The following is a 27,930-nucleotide window of genomic DNA, read 5'->3' on the forward strand; positions in this document are numbered from 1 at the left end:
CTCTTAGAAGTATTCCCTAACCCCATGTTAGGGTGAAGGTGTGAGTTTATGAATTTTATGAACAAGACACAGTCTCAGAAAGTGTCAGAGCTGGAAGAGACCTTGAAGATTATCTTACAGATTTCTTTTATTTTATCCATAAAGAAAAGCACGCCCAGAGAAGGAAAGTGCCTGCTCAAGGTGACAGCAGCTAATCTGGTACTCAGGTCCCTTGGCCCAGGACTCTTTCTACTACATGGTGCAGCTTCTTAATGAGTGACTAAATCTGTGAATAATCAAACGGGCAAACAGAATGCTGCTGAAGCCTTGCCTAGGGAGAGCACTTTGAAATGAATGTCACAGCTGTTCTGCATTTAAGGGCTTAGATGCACCCGGGAGGAATAGGGGATTCCACAGAGACAGGAGGCAACAGGGACAGCCACTGGGTAGGTGGTATTTAGGGGTCCTGGTGCAAGCTGAGGCCTGTGGGTGCTACACTGAGGCAACACTGAGAGTCTGGGCGTTCATAGGGAGATACCAGGGTGCCATTCAGACTCAGGAAGCTTGCTCCTGTCTAAGGAAGGACAGAGCAGGCTCATGGGCCTGACTGCTTGGCCATTGTTAAAGCTGCCCCACACTGCACATGGTCCCCTAGGTGCTAGGCTCTGAGGATAGACCGGGATACAGGCTGGCCTCTGCCCTTCCAGACAAGTATTGTACTATCAGTTGCTATTGCTTTTTCCTGTCTTCCGAAGAAGTCACGTGCATGCTATAAGCTTAGTATAATAGATGCTGCTTGATATGCTAATTAAGCCAAAGCCTGACCTCTGCAGGGAGCACTTGAGGGGGAAAATGCAGACCTCAGAGTCAGCAGATGTCAGTCTGAATCCAGGGCTTCACCTCTTTGAGTCTCCATTTTCCCATCTGGAAAACCCGTCTACTTTCTACCTTGCATGGTGATGACCTAATGAAATGATATATGCAAAATGCTCAGAGTGGTGCCCATACTTAGTAGGTACCTACTACTGTCAGTTCTCTTTTCCTCTGTAAAAAGGTATTATCTTAAAAAAAAAAAAATCCACTGCTGCAATCGTCAACTTTTGAGTGTCTTGCTAAATAACCCTTAATGGCACCACACTGTCTACACAGTAAAGTCAATGCTACCGGAGACGGCCTTAGCTGACCCTCCGCTGTCTTGCTGGCTGACCACTTGTCTCTCAACCATGATTCACACTTTAAAGCCTTCCTTCTCTTTGCTCGTGTTGATCCCTCAGCACAGAACGCTCTTTACCCTTCCTCCGCTCAGAAACCCCCTCTGCCATGAGGATTTCCAAAATTAATCATTCCTTCCTCTTCACTCGTTCTTCTAATTCTTGTCACCTTCTGCTCTGCACTCACTCATCTGTTCATTCAGTATTTATTAAGCACATATCACGTGCCAGGCTTAAGTCTCTTTCCCATAAAATGTGAGTTCCATAAGGTAAGACCATTTGCTGTATTCCTTCTCAGCACCCAGAATGCTACAGGGCACATTATCAGTCACTAGCAAGCTGATGGGAGGGAATAAGGAAAATACTGTATATAACATTCATTCAGCTTTCAACAAACATACAAAGCACCTACTGCATGCAAGGCAAGTGTAGACAGTGCAGGTCTATTAAGATGCACAACAGAGTTTGTGCACATGAGGACAGGCTTGAGTGATGGAGCAGACTTTAGAACTATTTCCCAGATGGGGATTCTAAGGCCTGGAGAGGGAGGGGGCCTGCCCAGGATCACACAGAGAGTTAAAGGCAGACAGAGCTGGGAGCAGAGCTCAGCCCTTCCACTGCAGAAGGCTGTCTCTGTCTTGCTCTAACTCTTCGTACTTTTTTACTTTGAGCTCACCTTAGTTAGATTTACCTTTGCAAGGCCCCAAGCTTCTTGAGTATTTTTAAACCAGTACAGTGGGTCACAATTACAGTTTTTGCTACGGTAAGTAACTCCAAAAGGACCAGAGCATTATGCCAAAACATGGTGGTTAATCTCGTGCCCAAAAAGGGTGGCGTGAGAGAGTGAGTAATTTAGCAAGTTATGTGAGCCTCCTTGACAGCCTGGCACCCTCACCTGTGGTCTCATGTAGAATGACTACTATGGAGTGACACAAACATTGCTTCTTTAGGAGTAATAGTGAAAAACTTTACTGAGAGCTAAGAAGGCACTTTTTGTGATGTGAGGCTATGCCCTGAAAACAAATGACTCAATAGAAATATGACTCGAATGATAACCAATGGTCTGTAAAAATATCTCTGTATTAACTGTGAAACATCTCTCCTGAATGTGAAAGATCTGATCACATTCTGGCCTGGCAAAGAAGAAAATACGGTGTCTCAAGCGGTGTGATAATGGCAACAAGTGTATCACCTCCGCAGCTGAGAGAAGCAGGACCTGGGACAGCACTCAGAACCTAGGGAATGGCTTAAAAGATGCTGCTCTGCCTTAGCAGTGCCTCTCCACGTGGCAAACAGCCCGGGAGATCACAACCACTTAGGAAACTCCTTGAGAACCATCCACAGGCCCTGTCTAAGCAACATGAGCTGGCCCCAAGTGCTGGCCCCAGCTCTGCCACTGACTAGCTGGGAAATCTTGGGTTAAGTCATTGCTTCTCTCTATGCCTTAGGACTACTTTGGTAGTGACAGGACTCAGGAAGGCAGCCAAAAAAAGTGAATTCAATAAATAGTGTTGAGACTTTGAATAGCTATCTGGAAAAATAATGAAGTTGAATCCATACCTGACATTGTATATCAGGATAAATTCCAAATGGATCAAAGATTTACTTGTACAATATAAAACCATAATGTACTAGAATAAAATATGAAGAAAGTCCTTTATACCCTGGAGTGGGGAGGGATCCTCTAACTCAGAATGCAGAAGCCATAAAGGAAAAGACTGGTAAATTTCATCTACGGTGAAAGAAAAAGTTGCCTGGTAAAAATAGGACAAAATAAAAACATCAAAAGCAAAAACAAAAAGTGAAAATCTAGGACTAGGAACCAAGATGGCGGAGTAGAAGGATGTGCTCTCACTCCCTCTTGTGAGAACACCAGAATCACAACTAGCTGCTGGACAATCATCAACAGGAAGACACTGGAACTCACCAAAAAAGGCACCCCACATCCAAAGACAAAGGAGAAGCCACAATGAGATGGAAGAAGGGGCACAATCACAGTAAAATCAAATCCCATAACTGCTGGGTGAGTGACTCACAGACTGGAGAACATTTATAGAAGTCCACCCACTGGAGGGAAGGTTCTGAGCCCCACGTCAGGCTTCCCAACCAGGGGGTCCAGCAACAGGAGGAGGAATTCCTAGAAAATCAGACTTTGAAGCCTAGTGAGATTTGATTGCCGGACTTTGACAGGACTTGGGGAAACAGAGACCGCACTCTTGGAGGGTACACACAAAGTAGTGTGTGCATAAGGACCCAGGGGAAGGAGCAGTGACCCCAGGGGAGACTGAACCAGACCTACCTGCTAGTGTTGGAGGGTCTCCTGCAGAGGTGGGGGGTGGCTGTGGCTCACCGTGGGGACAAGGACACTGGCAGCAGAAGTTCTGGGAAGTACTCCTTGGCATGAGCCCTCCCAGAGTCTGTCATTAGCCCCACCAAAGAACCCTGGTAGGCTCCAGTGTTGGGTTGCCTCAGGCCAAACAACCAACAGGGAGGGAACCCAGCCCCACCCACCAGCAGTCAAGCGGATTAAAGTTTTATTGAGCTCTGCCCATCAGAGCAACAGTCAGCTCTACCCACCACCAGTCCCTCCCATCAGGACACTTACACAAGCCTCTTAGATAGCCTCATCCACCAGAGGGCAGACAGCGGAAGCAAGAAGAACTACAATCCTGCAGCCTGTGGAACAAGAACCACATTCACAGAAAGAGAGACAAGATGAAAAGGCAGAGGGCTATGTATCAGATGAAGGAACAAGATAAAACCCCAGAAAAACAACTAAATGAAGTGGAGATAGGCAACCTTCCAGGAAAAGAATTCAGAATAATGATAGTGAAGATGATCCAGGACCTTGGAAAAAGAATGGAGGCAAAGATCGAGAAGATGCAAGAAATGTTTAACAAAGACCTAGAAGAATTAAAGAACAAACAAACAGAGATGAACAATACAATAACTGAAATGAAAACTACACTAGAAGGAATCAACAGCAGAATAACTGAGGCAGAAGAACGGATAAGTCACCTGGAAGACAGAATGGTGGAATTCACTGCTGCAGAACAGAATAAAGAAAAAAGAATGAAAAGAAATGAAGACAGCCTAAGAGACCTCTGGGACAACATTATACACAACAACACTCGCATTATAGGGGTCCCAGAAGGAGAAGAGACAGAGAAAGGACCCGAGAAAATATGTGAAGAGACTATAGTTGAAAACTTCCCTAACATGGGAAAGGAAAGAGCCACCCAAGTCCAGGAAGCGCAGCGAGTCCCAAACAGAATAAACCCAAGGAGAAACACGCCGAGACACATAGTAATCAAATTGGCAAAAATTAAAGACAAAGAAAAATTATTGAAAGCAGCAAGAGAAAAATGATAAAAAACATACAAGGGAACTCCCATAAAGTTAACAGCTGATTTCTCAGCAGAAACTCTATAAGCCAGAAGGCAGTGGCATGATATACTTAAAGTGATGAAAGGGAAGAACCTACAATCAAGATTACTCTACCCGGCAAGGATCTCATTCAGATTGGATGGAGAAATCAAAAGCTTTACAGACAAGCAAAAGCTAAGAGAATTCAGCACCACCAAACCAGCTCTACAACAAATGCTAAATGAACTTCTGTAAGTGGGAAACACAAGAGAAGAAAAGGACCTACAAAAACAAACCCAAAACAATTAAGAAAATGGTCATAGGAACATACATATCGCTAATTACCTTAAACGTGAATGGATTAAATGCTCCATCCAAAAGACACAAGCTTCCTGAATGGATACAAAAACAAGACCCATATATATGCTGTCTACAAGAGACCCACTTCAGACCTAGGGACACATACAGACTGAAAGTGAGGGGATGGAAAAAGATATTCCATGCAACTGGAAATCAAAAGAAAGCTGGAGTAGCAATACTCATATCAGATAAAATAGACTTTAAAATAAAGAATGTTACAAGAGACAAGGAAGGACACTACATAACGATCAAGGGATCAATCCAAGAAGAAGATACAACAATTATAAATATGTATGCACCCAACATAGGAGCACCTCAATACATAAGGCAACTGCTAACAGCTATAAAAGAGGAAATCGACAGTAACACAATAATAGTGGGGGACTTTAACACGTCACTGACACCAATGGACAGATCATCCAAAATGAAAATAAATAAGGAAACAGAAGCTTTAAATGACCCAATAGACCAGATAGATTTAATTGATATTTATAGGACATTCCATCCAAAACCAGCAGATTACACTTTCTTCTCAAGTGCGCACAGAACATTCTCCAGGATAGATCACATCTTGGGTCACAAATCAAGCCTCAGTAAATTTAAGAAAATTGAAATCATATCAAGCATCTTTTCTGACCACAACACTATGAGATTAGAAATGAATTACAGGGGAAAAAACATAAAAAACACAAACACATGGAGGCTAAACACCACGTTACTAAATAACCAAGAGATCACTGAAGAAATCAAAGAGGAAATCAAAAAATACCTAGAAACAAATGACAATGAAAACATGACAATCCAAAACCTATGGGATGCAGCAAAAGCAGTTCTAAGAGGGAAGTTTATAGCTATACAAGCCTACCTCAAGAAACAAGAAAAATCTCAAATAAACAACCTAACCTTATACCTAAAGGAACTAGAGAAAGAAGAACAAACAAAACCCAAAGTTAGCAGAAGGAAAGAAATCATAAAGATTAGAGCAGAAATAAATGAAATAGAAACAAAGAAAACAATAGCAAAGATCAATAAAACTAAAAGGTGATTCTTTGAGAAGATAAACAAAATTGATAAACCATTAGCCAGACTCATCAAGAAAAAGAGGGAGGTAGAGTCCACCTGCCGATTCAGGGGACGCGGGTTCATGCCCCGGTCCAGGAGGATCCCACGTGCCGCGGAGCGGCTGGTCCCGTGAGCCATGGCCTGTGCGTCCAGAGGCTGTGCTCCGCAACGGGAGAGGCCACAACAGTGAGAGGCCCACGTACCGCAAAAAAAAAATAATAATTAAAAAAAAAAATTAAATTAAATTAAGAATATCTATTTATCAAAAGATATCATTAAAAGAACAAAAGAGTAAGTGACTGCCTAGGAGGTGTTCACAATACATATAATCCAACAAAGAACTTGAATCCATAAGATAAACGATCTCTACAAATCATTAAGAAAAACAGACAAAACCCACTTTAAAACAATGGGCAAAGTCTTTGCACTAGACAAAAGAAGCTACCCAAGTGGCCTATAAGCATATGAAAAGGTGCTTCACATCACTGGTTACCAGAGAAATGCAAGTTAAAATCACAGTAAGAGTCCATACTACACACTCAGCAGAATGGCCTAAATCAATAAGATTAAAAATACCTAGCAAGGATATGGCACAATTAGAACTCTCATATGTTGCTGGTAAGAGTATAAATTGGTACAACTACTTTGTAAAACTGTTGAGCAGAATCTGTTAATGCTATACATATGACCTAGTAACATAGAAATCCTACTCTTAGTTATGTACTCAAATGAAATAAATGTATATGTTCACCAAAAGGCATATATAAGAATGTTCATAGCAGCTTTATTCACAATCTTCAAACTAGAAACAACTCAAATGCTCTTCAACAGTTAAATGGATAAATAAGTTATAGTATATTCATAAGAGGAGTATTACTGATCAATAAAAAAGAACTACTGCTACATAGAGAATGGATGATTCTTATGGACACATGTGTTGAACAAAAAAAGCCACACAAAAGAGTTCACACTGTATGACATCGTTTATATGAAGCTCAAGAACAGGCAAGAACTCATCTCTGGAGACAGAAGTCAAAATAGTGGTTACCTCTGGGGGTGTGGTACTGACTGAGAAGGAGCATGAGGTAGGCTTCTGGGGTGGGTGCTGGAAATGGTCTGTATCTTGTGCTGGGTGGTGGTTTCTTAAGTATATACATACATAAAAACTCATCAGTCTGAACCCTTAAGATTTGTGCACTTTTCTCTCTCTCTCTCTCTCTCTCTCTATATATATATATATATACTGTACTTCAATTTAAAAAGTAAAATAAACCAAAACCACCCTGAGTAGTTTTTCACCTATTAAATTGGCAAAACTCCAAAAGTTTCCTAACACACTACTATTAGGGAGGCTGCAGAAACAGGCACTCTTATACACTGCTGGTGGGAGTGGAAAATGGTATAATTCCTATGGAAGCCAATTTTTGCAGTATCTTGCAGAATAACAAATACACTTACTCTTTGATACAGTAATCTTACTTCTAGGAATTTATCCTACAGCTACACTCACCCACATATGAAATAACATATATACAAGGTAATTCACTACATCATTACTTGTAATAAGCAAAAGACAGGAAATCACCTAAATGTCCATCAACAGGGCACTGATTAAATAAATCACAGTATATAGGTACACTGGAACATTATGTAGTTGTAATAACGAACTAGAAAGGCTTTTATACTGATATGGAAAGATCTCCCAGATCAATTATTGAAAGAAAAAAAATCAGACACTAAAAAGCATGTAAAGTATACTACAATTTACGTAAAAAGGGGGATAAAAATATATCTTAGTATTCACTTATATTTGCAAAAAGAAACTAATAATAGGCATTAGCTGCACATGTGGTAGAAGGGTTTTGGCACTCTGGATAGATGGGAGATAAAGCAGGAGGGAAATTTTTCATTTTAAATCTTTTTGTGCTTTTTAAGTTTTAAATAATATACATGTACTAATTACTCGAAAATTAAATAAGTAAAAATTTTTTTAAAGAGAAGGGACAATGGAAGGGGGAAGAAGAATCCTAAAAGGGGTGGGAATCTCAGAAGGTAGGGAGGGAAGTGTGATGACAACACAATGTCATCAATGTCACGATTTTATCTGGTTATTATGCCGAGAACTGCTTAATCTGAAGCAGATTACATATAATCTACATATACAGAAGAACTTGCCAACATGAAGGGGAACTAAATATTGAAATGAAGAGATGAAATAATCTTATCTGGTGGCCTTAAAAACAGGCCAGACAGTCACGGTCTGCAGGAAGGCAGCAGCAGGCAGAAGACCACAGGTTCTGGAGATAGAGACCTGGGTTAAAGACCCGACACACAAATTCCTCCTGATCAGATGACCTGGCGGGGCAAACTGCTCAGCCTAAGCTTCAGCTTCCCCCATCTAGAAAATGGGGTTAACAACAGTGCATCAATGTGGTATGAGGATTAAATGGGACAATATAAGTAAAGCATTTACACTTTGCCCATCCTACTGTGCATAGGACCGTACAAGTCTGTCCTTGCCTCTAAGCTCTCTACAAGGCCCTGGGTTTGGAGGTATTGCCTCTCAGGGCTACAGCCAGTGTCAAAATGAGTTAGTTCTCGCTATTAAATCCTCACATGACCCCACTTGATGGGTCTCATGCCATGCAAGGTCAGTTGTTCTGCCACACATATTACAAAGGTACAAAGGTTCAACAATTGGAAGTCATCAGTGAAATGAAAAAAATTAAAAATAAAAGATCCTTGCATAGATTATAGCTCCAATTTGGTAAAAGAGATGCTTTTGCTTGGAGGAGGACGCTCTACACTTTGCTGCCAAATATCTAACGCTTTAACAATGCCCGTCTGGCAAGCATGAGTGCTCCAGGAAAAGGCCACCAATAAAATCCCTTCCAAGGGTCTGCGTGGAGCGGAAGAAAGGAAATGTGGTCAGCTCTTTTTTCTCTGCAGGAAGGGAAGGCTGAACAACCGAAAATCAGGAGAGAAGGCAAACAAATCGCCCATTCAAGCCAAAATAAGCTGCTCCTGGGGGGAAGCAAAACAGCTGGAGCCAATTCAACCAGACATGGAAGTGAGGGCCCCGAAGACAGAGCTGGGCCTGGGGAGCCTGCCCCTGGCAGGCAGGGATCTTCTGAGCAAGTGGTGGCCACATGTCCTCATCTCACCTCTGCTGACTTCGCCTATGCCCACAAATGGGAGCCAGCCAGCTTCGTCAGATGTGGAGGGAAATCCTGGGTGAAAAGGAAGGAAGGAAGCAAGCAAGCAAGCAAGCAAGCAAATGAACTCATGAACCTGCCAAGTTCTCCTGCTGAGCACCTATTCTGTAGCAGGCACTGCACAGGCAACCGACATATCTATGCCATTTGGAAAAACAACTTTTAGGGGTGGGTATTGTGATGTTGGTTTCACAGATGAGGAATCAGGCTCACTGAGGAAGAGTGACCTGGCAGCAAACACAGAACAGGTCAAGAGAAACTTCACTGGAAAACTAAGAAAAGAAGCAAACCAAATTGCAAAAGAAGGGGGGGAAAAGAAAACTGGAAGCAATGCAGTATCAAAGTCGAATTATTTTGATTTCCTAAGAAGCCTGAAATGTGGCTGCTGCGGGGCTTCCCTCAGGCTGGAACATTCAGGTCCCGAGTCCCTGCCTGGAACAGTGGATAGCAGAATCCTGACCTGGAGCAAATCTGGGCTGGCACTGTTTCCAGGGCTGCTGGGATTTCCAGATCCCCCAGATCGGGGTACCCAGGCTCCAGTTTACAAATCCGTTCTGCAGCTATGCTGAGGTCCTGCCCTGGACCCTGGCATTCTAGGTGGGGGAGACACTTCTCTCTCCAGCTTCTGAGACTCCCACCCTGAGCCTCAGCCTTCTTACAGTCATCTTACAATTACTTCCTTATATTCTTAACATATAACAACGACACCAACACCGGCGAACATTCACCGAGCCTACTTTTGTGTCAGGCACTGTTAGCACTTTATATAACAACCCTTTGAGGTCAATAATATGATCTTCCAGATGAGGCAATCAAGACAGAGAGGTTAAGGCATTTATACAGGGTTACATGGCTCATAAGCGGAGAAGCCAGGATTTGAATCCAGGCGATATGATCCCAGTGCCTGTGCTCTTCTTAACCACTACGCATCCTGCCGCCCCAAGGATATGAGAGAGTCGAAGGAGCATTCTTAGAAGTCAGGCACACAGCTCTACCATTTACTGGTACTTATCCCTGGGCAACTTGTTTAACCTCTGAGTCTCAGTTTTCTTCCTTATGAAGTGGGTACAACAAAAACACTTCATGGAGTTGTGTCCATTCTTAGACAGAGTAGGTCCTAAATTATATCCTTTCACCCATCTCTTTCCCCTCCCTTCCAGTTTGATCTGTCTGCTGTGCATTCATTAGATATTAAGGCCACCTCTACTTTTGAGCAAAGTTTGGCTTCTCTATATTCTGTTCCAGTCTATTCTACAACCATTTTGTGCCTGTCACGTGTGTGACCCAGCACCAGGCACTGAGGGCCTGCATCTCGGGGATGGGACTGAAGGCAGGGAAATCCACCTAAAGTAGGCAAGGGCAGGAGTGGGGAGCGGGGAGCTGGCTGTGAGAGCCAGGCTTTCAGCTGGTAGGAACTCTCCTCCTCCAGCTTGTCCTCCTCTTGCTGGCCTCCTGCCAGGGCTAACAGGAGGCTTCTCATCGCTTCCTGCTACACAGCTTGCACCCTGCAGGGCACCCACTGAGGGCCCCCTCCCCCAGGTGTCAGGGAGCCTCTGATCCCGGCTCACATGCAGGCAGGTGGACACGTCCAGAGTCCCGTGACTGAGCCCACCTTTCCTGACTCTGGAACCATTCATTCAGCAGATTGCGAGCCAGGCCCCAGGCATTGGGGACAAAACAGAAAATAATAGGGCTGCCCTCGAGGAGTTCATCAGCACGCCATGCCCTGCTCTCCCACAGCCTCTGCTGCCTTCCTCACTTGGGTAGTAACGCTAGACACACCTTTCCAGAATGCTATCATTTCTCTCTCCCAACCAAGAATTACTTCACTGGAACAGTTACACTAACAAGTGATTCTCCCTTCTCCCCACCCAGACCAAGAGAAATGAAAAAGAAATGGAATTATGAATTAATTTCTTACACATCCCCTATATAGTACCAGGTGTTTCGCATGCATTATCTCCTCTATTCCTCACAACAACAATCCTGCAAGGTGGAATTATCTGCATTATATAGATAAGGGAAAAAAATGGAAGCTCACACAGAGATGGAGCTGGTTTAAACCAAGGCTGTCTGCCTGCAGAGTCTATGCTCTTTCTACAGCCCTAAGCTGCCTGTCGCCTCAGCCTGCCACCCTGCTGGCTCTGGCCTCCTCCTTCAACTGGATTTTGTTCTTTCATGTATTTAGATTCCCTGCAATCTTATTGTTTGTGCCAACCTCTCTCCTAGTCCAGTGACAGCAGCAGCAACATCCTAGGCACAGCCTCTGATTCTTTGATTAGCTTGTCTTAATTACACCCAGGCTGGAGTAGTTCCGGTATAACGTATCTGGTGTTGCAAAGCATGCAGGTTTGCTGTTATATTTTCTCACTCCCTCTCTGACTCCAGCACTTTTTACTCCCCACCCCCTCTGCTGGCTGTCAGCCTACCTCCTCTGCTGTCCTTGGTTCCGCCTCCTTGCACATCACATTCGGGCCTGCAAAGTAGTGCTTCAAACTGCTGCCACCCCAGGCAGCTGAGCGAGCCAGTCTAGCTTAATTCAGAAAACAGTGCTTGAGTCTCCGCTGAGGGCCAGGCACTGCTCTGGGTGCTGCAAATAAGCAGGAAACAAAAGGAAAACACAGGGGCCTTGCCCCTCAGAAGCTGAGAGAGGCTGGGAGAGGGAAGTACACAGGACAGACATCACCTCCTCAAGGCAGATAGTGATGGGGCTGTAACAGAGTCCTAAAATGTTGGGGCTGGAGAGAACCTTGGTTTCCTGTTTTTATCCCTCCCTATCACAGATGGGAGACCTAAAGCCCCAAGGAGGGCAATTATTTGAACTATGATATCAGAAAATAGCAACAAACACTTTTAAAACCCTTACCAGGAGCTAAGTGCTCTTCTAAGCGCTTTACGTGTATCAACTCCTTTAACCCTCACAACAACTGCAACAACCCTATGAGGAAGATGCCACTGCCCTCCCCATTTTAAAAGTGAGAAAAATGAGGCATGGAGGGCTAAGCACCTTGTCTGTGTGGGGCCCGACTACCTGAGTTCATACAGCTAGTAAGCAGAAGCCTGCACTGGACTCAGGTAGTCAGGCCCTACACTGTCTCTTTATTGTACCGACTGAGCCTACGTGTGGAAGTAATGAGGCGGCTTCTTGAAGGAACTACGCACACGCCTGATTATAAAAACAGTGAACCTTGGTTATTCAGAGTCAATAAGAGGAAGCCTCAATTTATCAGAGACTTGGGAGTTCCAGAGTGACATGAAACACATGGCAGCGAGGGCAGTGAGCAGAACCCCCCCATCTCCAAAGAAAGAGCCAAGCAAGAGGAAAGAACTCAGTGCAAAGGATTTATTCAAGAACCAGGAGCAGCCCAATCCTCTTCCCCCATTTTTTTTTTTTTTTTTTTTGCGGGACGCGGGCCTCTCACTGTTGTGGCCTCTCCCGTTGCGGAGCACAGGCTCTGGACGCGCAGGCTCAGCGGCCATGGCTCACGGGCCCAGCCGCTCCGCGGCATGTGGGATCTTCCCGGACCGGGGCACGAACCCGTGTCCCCTGCATCGGCAGGCGGACTCTCAACCACTGCGCCACCAGGGAAGCCCACTCTTCCCCTTTTATGTCCGGCTTTCTACACGGGATGCCCCCAGCCTGTAAGATCTTTAATATTCCCAAATGCTACTTCCTGAGGCAGGGAGGCCAGTTCAGGCACCTTTTTGAATAGAAATTTTTAGAAAAAGGGCTTCTGGCAAAGCCTTGGTCAACAAAGGCTTCCATTTCCCAGACTCTTCCCCAACATACACACACGCATGCACCCTGGCCTTTGGTTAACCAAGAGTCCTCCAATTCTGCCCATGAGTTTCAGAATAAACACAGTTATCAGTATACTAATTACTTACCAATCACTGCCAGATTATGCTCTGAGCCACAGGAGACCTGTAAAGAGAAAGAAAATAAGTTACATTAAACAAAAAATATATTTCAGCCATTATATTTGATGATCAGTTATATTTTAATGATAATAACATCTATTTTCTTGCAAATTTTAGGAAGTAGAAAGGGGCACCATGTACAAAAGACTATAGTTACGATACACTCATGACTACATAAAAAGAAAAAATGAAAAAACAAAAAACCGTTGAATGGAAATACACCAAGGTGTTAAAGTATTTGTTTTTAGGCAGAAACCATGAGCGACTTTTTTAATCCTTTCTTCTTTCTACATTTTTGTATTTTTCAGACTTTCTATAATGAACATGTGTTACTATAAAAATGGAAATATAAGGGAATACAAATCACAGTTTTGGAAAACTGAGCTAAAAATCCATCACTCTCATCTGGACTGATAAAATGAGCAAAGAATTCAGTAGAAACAGACTTGCCTGAGGAAAAATGCTTGACTTTTCCTCATCTGCTCACTCTCCCTTTCACCTTCCAGCCACACAAACCACCTGCAGTTCTCTGAACACAATATGTTCTCCCAACACCTCCAGGCCTTTGCACATGCTGTTTCTCTGCCGGGAATGTCCTCTCCTCAACTGCCTACCTAGAAAACTTCTACTCATCCTTTAAAACTTCAAAGCATCCAGAGACTCTCTTGCTGTTGCTTCTAGGCAGACTCAAGTACTCCTTGCATTATGCAACTTATATGTACCCCCACTGCAGCAATCATCTTGTTGTCTTTTACATTTTTTCCTGTCTCCTCACTAGACTGTGTGTGTCTTGAGAACAACGCTGAGACTCGTTCCCCTCTGTATTACACAGATGGACTGCACAAAACTTGGGGCTCAGTTAACACCTGTTAAATGAGAGAATGAATGAAAGAACAAAGTACATAAAGAACAAATACCTAATACATAAAAGACAATCATTTGGGGTTCTGAATCCTGTGGCTGCACCCAGTGAGAGAGACTTCTTGCCTTTCAGTCTCTGCATGTCTCAAATGCTACCAGAAGGAAGTGATTGGGAATATAAGAGTATAAATGGCTCCTCAGGTACTAATTAAAAGGAACCTGAGACTCTGGAGAAGCATCCTGTGACCTTTATCAGGACGCTCACTTTAGCTCCTGGCAAGAAAAAGGCTTCAGGTACACATGGAATGTCAATTGGAAGAGCCCTGGAGGTCATCTAGTCCAATCTTTAACACTACAAGGAGAAAACACACTTGGGAAGAGAAAATAACTTGCCTCGGGTGCCAGAGGAAGTGTGTGTGTCAAAACAAAGACTAGGGTCTCTCTGATTCCCTGATTCTCACACAAGTTCCTTTCTTGGTGCTATAGCTTCTCACTCTTTCCCAGTGAAAAACCACTTGGAAGTGATATTCAAAGGTAATTAGCACAGGCCCCCGACAGGCAAGGTAGCAGGCTCAAAAGGCATTTGAGCATTGGAGGCCAAATAACCACTGGTAGGTGAGAATGGGCAGCAAGCCTTCGGAGGCTGTTTTCTTTGTAAAAGTTATGCGTCCAGGACCTCAGCTTCCACAGGGAAGAGGGTTACCCACATTTAGGTGGATTCCCTGACACCGTCTGGCAAAGAAGTACCTGTATATTTTTACCCCAGTAACTAATTCCAGGGTGACTAGTCTCTGAGCTCCTTTGAGGCAGGCTCTGTATCTATCTGAGGGGTCCCCCCAGGCCTCACTCAGGCCATACACACAGCACAAGTTCATCATATGCTTCCTGGTTATACTGAGGCTGGTTCCCTAGGTTCTGTCATAGGAAGCTGCTTAGATTGAAAAACTGGGGAAAAAAACTCAGGTGTCTAACAATAGGAGAATTCTATGTAAATTATGGTAGAGCCATCTGATGACTTGGAAATTATTATGCAGCCTTGGAAAATGATGTTTACAATAAAGGAAAAAACTCGTGATATCCTATGAACTGGAAAACCACATAAAAACTGTATATGTAATATGATCTCAACTCTATAATAAAATATGAATAAAAGACTGGAAGGAGTTATTCCAAAAAGTTAATAGTGATAGCCTCTGGGCTAAGCATAAAGGAGGTATTATGAGTATGGTTTTCCCTTTGACTTTTTCTATGCTCTCTAAATTTTACACACTATTTTTATAATCAGAAAAATTATCTATTAAAAATAAGAAAAATAAATATAATGCAGTTCCCACCATAGAGGGGGAAAAACCCTTCCTGGCTATAAATAAATATGCTGTAAAATCTGATATACCCTGAAGTAGTGGGGAAAAAAGATTTGAAGGAAACAAATTATAAGGGTAGCTGTGTCATGGTGATGAGATTATAAGATTTTTTTCTTCTATTTTCTATTTTTCAAACATTCTTTAACTGACGGTAGCAGCAGGGTGGCTGGTGGTGGTGGTGGGAACAATAAGAGCAGGAATTAAAGCCACCATATTGAGGACTCATATGTGCCAGGTGTCATGCCAAGGCTCTTTATAAACACTATCTCATCTTCCTCATCATGATCATCTTCTCAGGTAGGTTTGACCTTGCTCATTTTAGAGAGAAGAGAACTGAGGTTCATATATATTACATAACTTTCCTAGCTTGCTAAGTGGCACAGCCATAGAACTAAAACCCAGGTTTGCCTATCTCCAAGCTCATGTTCTGTACTGCTAGGTCACGCTACCTTTGTATTTTAAAAAATAAAGTTATTTCATTTTACAAAATGTAGGCAGAAAGGACCTGCCTCTCACTGCCCGGGCTCACCCTGGGGCTGCGGGCTGCAGAGCTGACCAGCCTTGAAGACCAGGGGCTTCCAGAAACAAGCTACTGACAAACGCCAGCGTCAGGCAGCAGACGCTGCTGTGAATTAATGAGTAAGACAGTGATGAATGGATTTTGTCAAGGCAATGTTGCACTTGAAGCTCAAAGCTCCCCGCTGTTTCTTGCTGTCTGTGCACTGGCACAGAGGTAAGGAGACTGAACACCACAGGCCACAAAATCCCAGCGCTACACTCCTTCAACAAGATTGTATCAATGACCATTTGCTTCACATTGCTTCTGTCAGCATCTACTCACTGCCCAGCTTTCTAGAAGATTCTGTTAACAATGGCAGTGTGCCCATGAGAAAGGGATTCAGATCCAGGAAGCCAGGTGAATCCTAGGTCCTCTGCTTTCGGGTTCTGAGACCTTTGGCAAGGTATTTAACCTCTGGAGCCTCAGCATTCTCAGGCGTAAAAAGTAGGAAACAGTATTTTCCCATCTGCCTTAGAGAATTGCTAGAGGACAAATGAGACAACCCATCCCCTCACAGCCACGGGTCTCACCTTCCTTACATACAACTCTGCACATGCCATGCCCCTATAGAAAACCCTCCACAGGATCCCAGCATTGGAAGGGCAAAGTCTAAAGTACACAGTATGGCTCACAAGGCCCTCACGTGTAGGCCCCTGTTTACCTCTCTGGCCTCACTTCTTCCCCCTGCTACTCATGAACTCTCAACCCCAAAGAACATATTCCCTTTTTTCTATTCACACTACATTTTCTGTAAGAATATCATGTGATTTCAGGCTTTTATGCATGCTATTCTCCTTGATGTGACTTCCCTTTCTCCCACTGTCCATCTAGCAAAATCCTCTAAGATTGCTTAGGTTACCTCCTGGCAACGCCTTCCCTGACTTCTCAAAGCGGAGCCAGCTGTTCTACCGTGGCTTCTCCCACAGTGCCACGCATCATGGCCCTTAGCACACATGAGATGTCTGCTTATGAACTGTGTGTGTTAAGCACCTCTGTCTCTCAGAGATCCAGCAGGGTGTCTGCCCAGTAACACCTCTGCCACACAGCCCAAGTACAGGACATGAAGGGGCCCAAAGACGACGGCCCAGAGAAGTTAGATGGTCACAAAACAAGTGTGAGTCGTGGTGTGGAGACTCTAGGCAAATGGAGACAGGCACTGAGATGCACAGTGAAGGCCGGAAGGGAAGGGCACTAAAAGAATAGAGTGTAGAGGTGATGGGGTATCAAAAGCACAGGATTGTTCCAGGAATCCTAGGACAGCAAAGCACTGTGGGCCACCAACAGAGGTCAGTCCTAGGTGACAGAGTCCCACAGTAGAGAAAGTGGGTTCCGGCTTGCTGGTTGGGGCCTTCAAGATACAGGGGGCACATTTCCCCAAGGGTGAGGGATGGGGGACAGAGGAGCCTGTGGAAAGTTGTCCTGTCTCAGTGCTGCTCAAGTACTAGAGGGGTCTGCTCTGTGCAGGCAACTGAGCCTGAGGAGGCAGAGCTGCAAAAAACAACTTCCAAAGCCCCAACGGCCACAGGGACAAGATCTCCCAGCACCCCTCCTGCCAAGCTAGACTCCATCAGCTCTTGTGAAGGGAGCCGCAACTCCCCTTGGGGCTGGAACCCACTAAATACAGTTGGACAGGGATGAACTGGGCTAAGAATTGACTGGTAGTAGATGCCCAGTAAATATATGCTGAATACATTAATGGGTTAAATGAATGAATAACTAAATGAATAAGCAAACAGTAGATTAATGTAAAAATATGTGCCAAATGTTGAATGTGAGCACTTCAGTTTCCACCGGTACACTTGTACCATTTCTAAAAACAGCTGACAGGCCCTTATTGAGAGCTTATGGCCAGGTACCTGGCTAACTGCTTTGCTTGTATTATTTCATTTAAACTTATACTAAATCTAAGATTTCTTTGTTACAACCGCTTTACAAATGAGGCAATTGGGGTTCAGAGAGGTAAGGTAACTTACCAGTGTGTTACAGCTGGTGGAGGTGCAGAATTCTGTGACCATTCTCGTTCAAACTTTGTCCTGTTAACTGTCTAAACCCCTCCTATTCCCATTCAGCATGGAAATACACCGCCACCCAGTTCTTACATCTGGCAACCCTGTGCCAATTATCAAGGGATCTTATGCTGGGAGAGCCCCAGGTTTACTAGGCTCAAACATCTTCCTGGGGCTAGGAGTACCCACCTCTAGGTCTATCAAGGGCTGTTCCAGGGCTTTTTCTTTGGGGAAATGGCTGTAAAACGGCAACAAACATTGGTCCTGTGCCTTCGCTGTGGAAGCTATCACCTCTCCGGGAACTCCACCAGGTTGTTCAACTCTGCACACTTTGAACGGGGAAATCAGAGTGGGGCGGGGTGCGACCATGACTCAGGGGAAGAAGCACTGAGATTCCAAGGAGAGGAACCAGGCAGAAGCCAGGACCCGAGACTTGTCCCCATCACCAACCAGGGACCATCCTCAGCTTCGTCCCAGCGGCGGGGTAGCAGCTCAGGAACCCCCCGTGGCGCGCAGCAGCCGGAGGGGCCTACTGATTGGTTCCGCCTCACGCCAATGGGCCTGGGCGCCGGCCGATGCTATGGCAACGACGCGCACGTGTGGAGGATGTGACGGCGGGGTGGGGCGTCCATTCCGTGGGGGACTCTGCTGGGGGAGGGTTTTGGCTGCTCCGCTCAGGCTCCCACCCTCTCGGCTGGTCTTTGGCAGGCGCCGCCCAGCCCGGGGGGGAAAAAGCAGGCTGGGAAGCAGCTCCAGAACAGCAGCCTCTCATCAGCCAGGGTTAACAGGGAAGGGAATGGGCGCTTCAGTGCAGCCTTTGCTAAACTCTGCCCTAACCCAGTTGCCATCTGCTTAGAACTCTGGGGAGACAAACCAGAATTTCCAAACCTGTTAGAAAAGCAGGCTGGGAGTCTGGGCATGTTTTACAGCAAAGTGCAGTCCTGTCAGCCAACGGAGCTTTACCCCTAGGCTCAGAAATAGCCTCAAAGGAGGTCCTGGTGACAGCAGAGAGGCAGCACAGTTGCTTGCTTCTGGAAGCACCTAGCCTTACAAAGACACCTTTAACTCCCTTTGTGAGGGCTTCAGCTTTTGACTGAAGCCTAGATGTCAACGGAGGCCAAAAAATGAGACCTCTGGGCCCAGAGGCTCCATCTTGTCCTCCACCTCAAAGTCCAGGGGCAAAGAACCCATTCTCCCTGCAAAGCAATTTTTTTTTTGCACATTCTATACGAAAATAAGTCTTAAACTAGGTAAGTCACACCCACTATACACCCAGGTCAGCCTTGATCCAAAGCCTGTGAGCTTAACCACTACACATACTGCCCCTCTTCTTCTGATACTGGTTCCAGACTGCCCCAGTCACTAAGGCCCAAACTCTCAAGTGACTAACAGATCTCTGACTCTTTTATCTTCCTCCTACTCTGTCTCAAGATCCTGTTAATTCTGCCTTCTCAATATCTTGATTTTTCAGTTGCTACCATCTTAGTTCAGTCCTTTTCACTCCAACCTGGATGCTTTTAAGAGCTACCTAAAAGCATAGCTTTTGCATGGTTATTTGCACCATTCTCCCTTTTCCATACCATTCTAAACTTTACCAACTTTACAAGACCCAGTTCAAAACCCACTGCCTTGAGGAAGTCTCCCAGATCATCTCAGCCCCTAAAAGATCTGCCTTCTCTCAAATCCTACCACTTCCCTTGGCTAAAGTTTGCTTTTGTCAAACCTCCTTTGTCCTGTTAATAATTTGAGTGTGGCCGTAGGGTATGTCTCCCCAGGCAGTGTTGGGTAGTGGGAAGACCTCTAAGTATGGAACCAGAATACTTGGATTTGAGTCCTTGCCCTGCCACTTCCTAGTCATATGACCTTGGGCAAATCTCTTCACCTCTCTGGACTTCAGTTCCCTCATCTTTAAAATGGGATATTAACAAACAAGTGAATCTCATACATCCTAAAACCCTTTCACACCACCCCCCAACTTCCACAGAATAAAATTCACTTTGAGTTTGACCCTGTTCTGCAGATACATTTCCAGAACATATAAAATATATAATTTGGGAACATGTAAAAGGAAACTATAAGTGTTAGGAACTGGCATAGGTTCACTATGAACAGTTCATTTCCTTTTTTTTTTTTTTTTTGTGGTACGCGGGCCTCTCACTGCCGTGGCCTCTCCCGCTGCGGAGCACAGGCTCCGGACGCGCAGGCCCAGCGGCCATGGCTCACGGGCCCAGCCGCTCCGCGGCACGTGGGATCCTCCCGGACCGGGGCACGAACCCGCGTCCCCTGCATCGGCAGGCGGACTCCCAACCACTGCACCACCAGGGAAGCCCCTCATTTCCTTTTTCAACAGAGTTACTCTACTGGCAGATAAGGAGAGGACTTGAGAAATGTCTACTGAATTTGAATTTAATATACACAATTAAACTAAACAGGCACCCGGAATGCTTCCTTTTCCCATAGTGCACTTCTAAGAAAAATTCCTTTCTCCTAAGTTGTTATGCTGATACTATGTGCACCTGTGGCCTAATTGGTGTGGATGGGCTATGGGTGGATACCTGCCCAAAGGTGGTTAATGCATAGATAGGCCACAGCCTGTGAAGTGGCTTAATGTGGAAATTCTGCCTGAAAAAGGTTGTAGGGTGTGAGTCCTCTAGGTGGTAGCTGGAGCCGTAGCTGGAAAATATAGACCCAAGAAAGGTTAATATACAGAGGAGCTACTGGCAGAAGAGTCAAAAGCAGCAGGAACAAACTAAAGAAGAGTAGCTAGGTCACTGGAATGTGAGTTTTCTAGATCCTATTGCTGACGGTGCAAGAAAGTCTAGATTTTTGAGCTGCCTTGCATTCTAAGTGACCTTCCAGTTGTTCTTTTATAAGGCATTTGCTTCACCTGTTTCCAGTACTTATGACCATCCTTACAATACTAAAGTAACCTGAGAGTATCTCTGATCCTTACAGACTAAAAGCGCCTAACACAACAATGCATCTGAATTTCAGTAAAGGCAACACCAGTAAGTTACTTATGCTCTTGAGAACAGGATACAACCATGAGAGCTGAACAGCCAACCTCAAGACAGGTAATTAACAGATTCAGGCCAGCCAAACATCCTACAGCATGCTTCTCAAAAAAACTGAACCCTAAAGTATGGAGGTTCCTTAAAAAACTAAAAATAGAACTACCATATGACCCAGCAATCCCACTACTGGGCATATACCCTGAGAAAACCATAATTCAAAAAGAGTCATGTACCACAATGTTCATTGCAGCACTATTTACAATAGCCAGGACATGGAAGCAACCTAAATGTCCATTGGCTGATGAATGGATAAAGAAGATGTGGCAAATATATACAATGAAATATTACTCAGCCATAAAAAGAAACGAAATTGAGTTATTTGTAGTGAGGAGGATGGACCTAGAGTCTGTCATACAGAGTGAAGTAAGTCAGAAAGAGAAAAACAAATACCGTATGCTAATGCATATAAATGGAATCTTTAAAAAAAAATGGCTCTGATGAACTTAGTGGCAGGACAGGAATAAAGAGCAGACACAGAGAATGGACTTGAGGACACAGTGGGAGGTGTGGGGGGAGGGGAAGCTGGGACGAAGTGAGAGAGTTACATTTTACCAAATGTAAAATAGATAGCTAGTGGGAAGCAGCTGCATAGCACAAGGAGATCAGCTGGGTGCTTTGTGACCATCTAGAGGGGTGGGATAGGGAGGGGGTATGGGGATATATGTATACATACAGCTGATTCACTTTGTTATAAAACAGAAACTAACACAACATTGTAAAGCAATTATGCTCCAATAAAGATGTAAAAAACAAACAAAAACTGAACCCTTTCCCTAATAGCCAACACAGGCTGAAATTTAAAAAGACTGCCAATACCAAGTGCTGGTGAGGATGTGGAATAACTGGAAATCTCTTACATTGCTGGCAGGAATATAAATTCAACAACTGCACTGAAAAATTGTTTGGCAGTATCTACTAAAGGTAAATACATACATATACATACACATACACACACACACCCAAAACAAACGATACTTACTTCCCAAGTACCCAAAATAAACAATTACTTACTTCCATCAAAAGACATGTACAAGAATGTTCACAGCTGCTTTATTCATAATAAATAAAAACATAAAATTACCCAAATACTGATCATCAGTAGAATGAATAAAGTGTAGTATAATCAGAATACTTTATAACAATGGGGAAAAAACCCTACTGCTATTCAAAACATGGATAAATCTTCAAGAAAGTGGTGAACAAAAGAAACCAGACACAGAAGAGTAAATATTGTATGACACTATCTACATAAAGCTCAAAAATAGGCAAACTTATTTCAAATAAATAATATAACTGTTCTGAAGGAGGGGAAAAAAGAACCAATCCTAGTAACTATTTTTTTAATAGATCTTTATTGGAGTATAATTGCTTCACAATACCGTGTTAGTTTCTGTCACACAACAAAGCAAATCAGCCATATGCATACACATGTCCCCATTATCCCCTCCCTCTTGCGCCTCCCTCCCATCCTCCCTATCCCACCCCTCGAGGTCATCGCAAAGCACCAAGCCAATCTCCCTGTGCTATGCTGCTGCTTCCCACCAGCCAACTATTTTATATTCGGTAGTATATATATGTCGATGCTACTCTCACTTTGCCCCAGCTTTGCTCTCCCACCCATGTCATCAAGTCCATTCTCTATGTCTACCTCTTTATTCCTGCCCTGCAACTAGGTTCATCAGTACCACTTTTTTTTTTTTTTTTAGATTCCATATGTATGCATTAGCATACAGTATTTGTTTTTCTCTTTCTCACTTCACTCGGTATGACAGACTCTAGGTCCATCCACCTCACTACAAATAACTCAATTTCGTTTCTTTATATGGCTGAGTAATAGTCCATTGTACATATGTGCCACATCTTCTTCATCCATTCATCTGTTGATGGACATCTAGGTTGGTTCCATGTCCTGGCTATTATAAATAGTGCTGCAATGAACATTGTGGTGCATGTCTCTCTTTGAATTATGGTTTTCTCAGGGTATATACCCAGCAGTGGGATTGCTGGGTCATATGGTAGCTCTATTTTTACTTTTTTAAGGAACTTCCATACTGTTTTCCATAGTGGTTGTAACAATTTACATTCCCACCAACAGTGTAGGAGGGTTCCTTTTTCACCACACCCTTGCAAGCATTTATTGTTTCTAGCTTTTTTGATAATGGCCATTCTGACCGTTGTGAGGTGATAACCCATTGTAGTTTTGATTTGCATTTCTCTAATAATTAGTGATGTTGAGCATCTTTTCATGTGCCTCTTGGCCATCTGTATGTCTTCCTTGGTTAAATGCCTATTTAGGTCTTCTGCCCATTTTTTAACTGGATTGTTTGTTTTTTTGATATTGAGCTCCATGAGCTGTTTGTATATTTTGGAGATTAATCCTTTGTCTGTTGTCTCATTTGCAAATATTTTCCCCCATTCTGAGGGTTGTCTTTTGTCTTGTTTATGGTTTCCTTTGCTGTGCAAAAGCTTTTAAGTTTAATTAAGTCCCATTTGTTTATTTTTGTTTTTATTTCTGTTACTCTAGGAAGTGGGTCAAAAAAGATCTTGCTGTGGTTTATGTCAAAGAATGTTTTTCCTATGTTTTCCTCTAAAAGTTTTATAGTGTCTGGTCTTACATTTAAGTCTTTAATCCATTTGGAGTATATTTTTGTGTATGGTGTTCTAATTTCATTCTTTTACATGAACAGCTGTACAGTTTTTCCAGCACCACTTATTGAAGAGGCTGTCTTTTCTCCATCGTATATCCTTGCCTCCTTTGTCGTAAATTAAGTTCCCATATGTGTGTGGGTTTATCTCTGGGCATTCTATCCTGTACCACTGATCTATATTTCTATTTTTGTGCCAGAACCATACTGTCTTGATTACTGTAGCTTTGTGGTATAGTTTGAAGTCGGGGAGCCTGATTCCTCCAACTCCGTTTTTCTTTCTTAAGATTACTTTGGCTATTCGGGGTCTTTTGTGTTTCCATAAAAATTGTAAAATTTTTTGTTCTAATTCCGTGAAGAATGCCATTGGTAGCTTGATAGGGATTGCACTGAATCTGTATATTGCTTTGGGTAGTATAGTCATTTTCACAATATTGATTCTTCCAATCCAAGAACATGATATATTTCTCCATCTGTTTATGTCATCTTTGATTTCTTTCATCAGTGTTTTATAGTTTTCTGAGTACAAGTCTTTCGCCTCCTTAGGCAGGTTTATTCCTAGGTATTTTATTCTTTTTGTTGCAATGGTAAATGGGAGTGTTTCCTTAATTTCTCTTTCTGACTTTTCGTTGTTGGTGTATAGGAATGCAGGAGATTTCTGTGCATTAATTTTGTATCCTGCAACCTTACCAAATTAATTGATTAGTTCTAGTAGTTTTCTGGTGGCATCTTTAGAATTTTCTATGTATAGTATCATGTCATCTGCAAAGAGTGACAGTTTTACTTCTTCTTTTCCAATTTGTATTCCTTTTATTTCTTTTTCTTCTGATTGCTGTAGCTAGGACTTCCAAAACTATGTTGAATAAGAGTGGCGAGAGTGGATATCCTTGTCTTGTTCCTGATCCTAGAGGAAATGCTTTCAGTTTTTCACCATTAAGTATGATGTTCACTGTGGGTTTGTCATATATGGCCTTTACTATGTTGAGATAGGTTCCCTCTATGCCCATTTTCTGGAGAGGTTTTATCATAAATGGGTGTTGAATTTTGTCAAAAGCTTTTTCTGCATCTATTGAGATGATCATATGGTTTTTATTCCTTAGTTTGTTAATGTGGTGTATCACACTGATTGATTTGCATATATTGAAGAATCCTTGCATCCCTGGGATAAATCTCACTTGATCATGGTGTATGATCCTTTTAATGTGCTGTTGCATTTTGTTTGCTAGTATTTTGTTCAGGATTTTTGCATCTATTTTCATCAGTGATATTGGTCTATAATTTTCTTTTTTCATGATACCTTTTTCTGGTTTTGGTATCAGGGTGATGGTGGCTTCGTACAATGAACTTGGGAGTGTTTATCCCTCTGCAATTTTTTGGAAGAGTTTGAGAAGGATAGGTGTTAGCTCTTCTTTAAATGTTTGATAGAATTTGCCTGTGAAGTCATCTGGTCCTGGACTTTTGTTTGTTGGAAGACTTGTAATTACGGTTTCAACTTCATTACTTGTGATATGTCTGTTTATATTTTCTAATTCTTCCTGGTTCAGTCTTGGAAAATTGTACCTTTCCAAGAATTTGTCCATTTCTTCATGGTTGTCCATTTTATTGGCATATAGTTGTTTATAGTAGTCTCTTATAATCCCTTGTATTTCTACAGTGTGAGTTGTGATTTCTCCTTTTTCATTTCTAATTTTATTGATTTGAGTCCTCTCCCTCTTTTTCTTGATGAGTCTGGCTAAGGGTTTATCAATTTTTGTTTATCTTCTCAAAGAACCAGCTTCTAGTTTTACTGATCTTTGCTATTGTTTTCTTTGTTTCTATTTCATTTATTTCTGCTCTGATCTTTATGATTTCTTTCCTTCTACTGACTTTGGGTTTTCTTTGTTCTTCTTTCTCTAGTTGTTTTAAGTGTAGGGTTAGGTGGTTTATTTGAGATTTTTCTTGTTTCTTGAGGTGAAGTTGAATTGGTATAAACTTCCCTCTTAAAACTGCTTTTGCTGCATCCCATAGGTTTTGGGTTGTCGTGTTTTTGTTGTCATTTGTTTCTATGTATTTTTAAAATTTCTTCTTTGATTTCTTCAGTGACCTCTTGGTTATTTAGTAGTGCACCGTTTAGCCTCCATGTATTTGTGTTTTTTACAGTTTTCTTCCTGTAATTGATTTCCAGTCTCACAGTGTTGTGGTCAGAAAAGATGCTTGATACGATTTCAATTTTCTTAAATTTTCCGAGGCTTGATTTGTGACCCAAGATGTGATCTATCCTGGAGAATGTTCCATGTGCACTTGAGAAGTATATTCTGCCACATTTGGGTGGAATGTTCTATAAATATCTATTAGATCTATCTGGTCAGTTGTGTCATTTAAAGCTTGTGTTTCCTTATTTATTTTCTGTTTGGATGACTGTCCATTGGTGTAAGTGGGGTGTTAAAGTCCCGTACTATTATTCTGTTACTGATGATTTCTCCTTTCACGGTTGTTCCCATTTGCCTTATGTACTGGGATGCTCCTGTGTTGGGTGCATCAACATTTATAATTGTTATATCTTCCTTTTGGACTGATCCTTTGATCATTATGTAGTGTCCCTCCTTATCTTTTGTAACAGTCTTTATTTTAAAGTCTATTTTATCTGATATGAGTATTGCTACTCCAGCTTTCTTTTGATTTCCAATTGCATGGAATATCTTTTCCATCCCTTCACTTTCAGTCTGTATGTGTCCCTAGGTCTGAAGTGGGTCTCTTGTAGACAGCATATATATGGGTCTTGTTTTTGTATCCATTCAGCCAGTCTGTGTCTTTTGGTTGGGGCATTTAATCCATTTACATTCAAGGTTATTATAGATATGTATGTTCCTATTACCATTTTCTTAATTGTTTTGGGTTTGTTTTTGTGGGTCTTTTTCTTCTCTTGTGTTTCCCGCTTAGAGAAGTTTCTTTAGCATTTGTTTTAAAGCTGGTTTGGTGGTGCTGAATTCTCTTAGATTTGTTTGTCTGAAAAGCTTTTGACTTCTCCATCAAATCTGAATGAGATCCTTGCTGGGTAGAGTAATCCTGGTTGTAGATTTTTCTCTTTCATCACTTTAAGTATATCCTGTCACTCTCTTCTGGCCTGCAGAGTTTCCACTGAAAAATCAGCTGATAACCTTATGGGGAGTCCTTTGTATGTTATTTTTTGTTTTTCCCTTGCTGCTTTTAATATTTTTTCTTTGAATTTAATTTTTGTTAGTTTGATTAATATGTGTCTTGGTGTTTTTTTCCTAGGGTTTATCCTGTATGGGACTCTCTGTGCTACCTGGACTTGGATGACTATTTCCTTTCCCACGTTAGGGAAGTTTTCCACTATAATCTCTTCAAATATTTTCTCAGACCCTTTCTTATTCTCTTCTTCTTCTGGGACCCCTATAATTCGAATGTTGGTGCATTTAGTGTTGTCACAGAGGTCTCTGAGATTGCCTTGAATTCTTTTCATTCTTTTTTCTTTATTCTGCTCCTTGGCAGTTATTTCCACCATTTTGTCTTCCAGCTCACTTATTTGTTTTTCTGCCTCCATTATTCTGTTATTGATTCCTTCTAGTGTATTTTTCATTTCAGTTATTGTGTTTTTCATCTCTGTTTGTTTGTTCTTTAGTTCTTCTAGATCTTTGTTACACATTTCTTATATTTTCTCAATCCGTGCTTCCATTCTATTTCTGAGATTCTGGATCATCTTTACTATCATTACTCTGAATTCTTTTTCAGGTAGATTGCCTACTTCCTCTTCATTTATTTGGTCTTGTAGGTTTTTACCTTGCTCCTTCATCTGAGATATTTTTTTGCCTTCTCATTTTTTTTTTTTTTTTTATGAGTGGGATTGTGTTCCTGTTTTACTGGTTGTTTGGCCTGAGGTTTCCAACACTGGAGTTTGTAGGCTATTGGGTAGAGTTGGGTCTTGGAGCTGAGATGAGGAACTCTGTGAGACCTCACTCCGATGAATATTCCCTGGGTTCTGAGGTTCTCTGTTAGTCCAGTGGTTTGGACTCAGAGCTCCCACCGCAGGAGCCTCCCCCCGATCCCCAGCTCACAAATCAAGATCCTGCAAGTTGTGTGGGGTGGCAAAAAAAAGAGAGAAAAATAACGAAGTGAAAAATAAAATTAGACTAGGAAACGAACAGATATGTTAGAAAGAATGTAAAAATAAAAACATAGATGAATCAACAACCGGAAGGTACATCAGTACCACAATAGTAAAAAAGAGGAGGGAAAGGAAAAAAAGAAAAAGAAAAAAGAAAAGGCAGGGGTTGGGGGGAAGGCCTTGGGCGTGGAGAGCGGGGCCT

General features: G+C 42.6%; 1 protein-coding gene across 1 annotated transcript in view; it reads right to left on the reverse strand.

The window, feature by feature from the left end:
• The window catches only part of SERGEF (secretion regulating guanine nucleotide exchange factor), a gene marked incomplete at its 5' end in the record, with an annotated part of 221,639 nt that overhangs the window by 70,283 nt on the left and 123,426 nt on the right, over positions 1-27,930 (reverse strand). Inside the window, one exon of the mRNA XM_079709338.1 lies at positions 13,082-13,118. Coding sequence (XP_079565464.1) covers positions 13,082-13,118 — 37 coding nt within the window. The remainder of the gene's footprint in view (positions 1-13,081; positions 13,119-27,930) is intronic.

This window comes from Hyperoodon ampullatus (genome assembly GCF_949752795.1).
Source record: "Hyperoodon ampullatus genome assembly, chromosome: 7".
In the NCBI taxonomy this organism is placed as follows: domain Eukaryota; kingdom Metazoa; phylum Chordata; class Mammalia; order Artiodactyla; family Ziphiidae; genus Hyperoodon; species Hyperoodon ampullatus.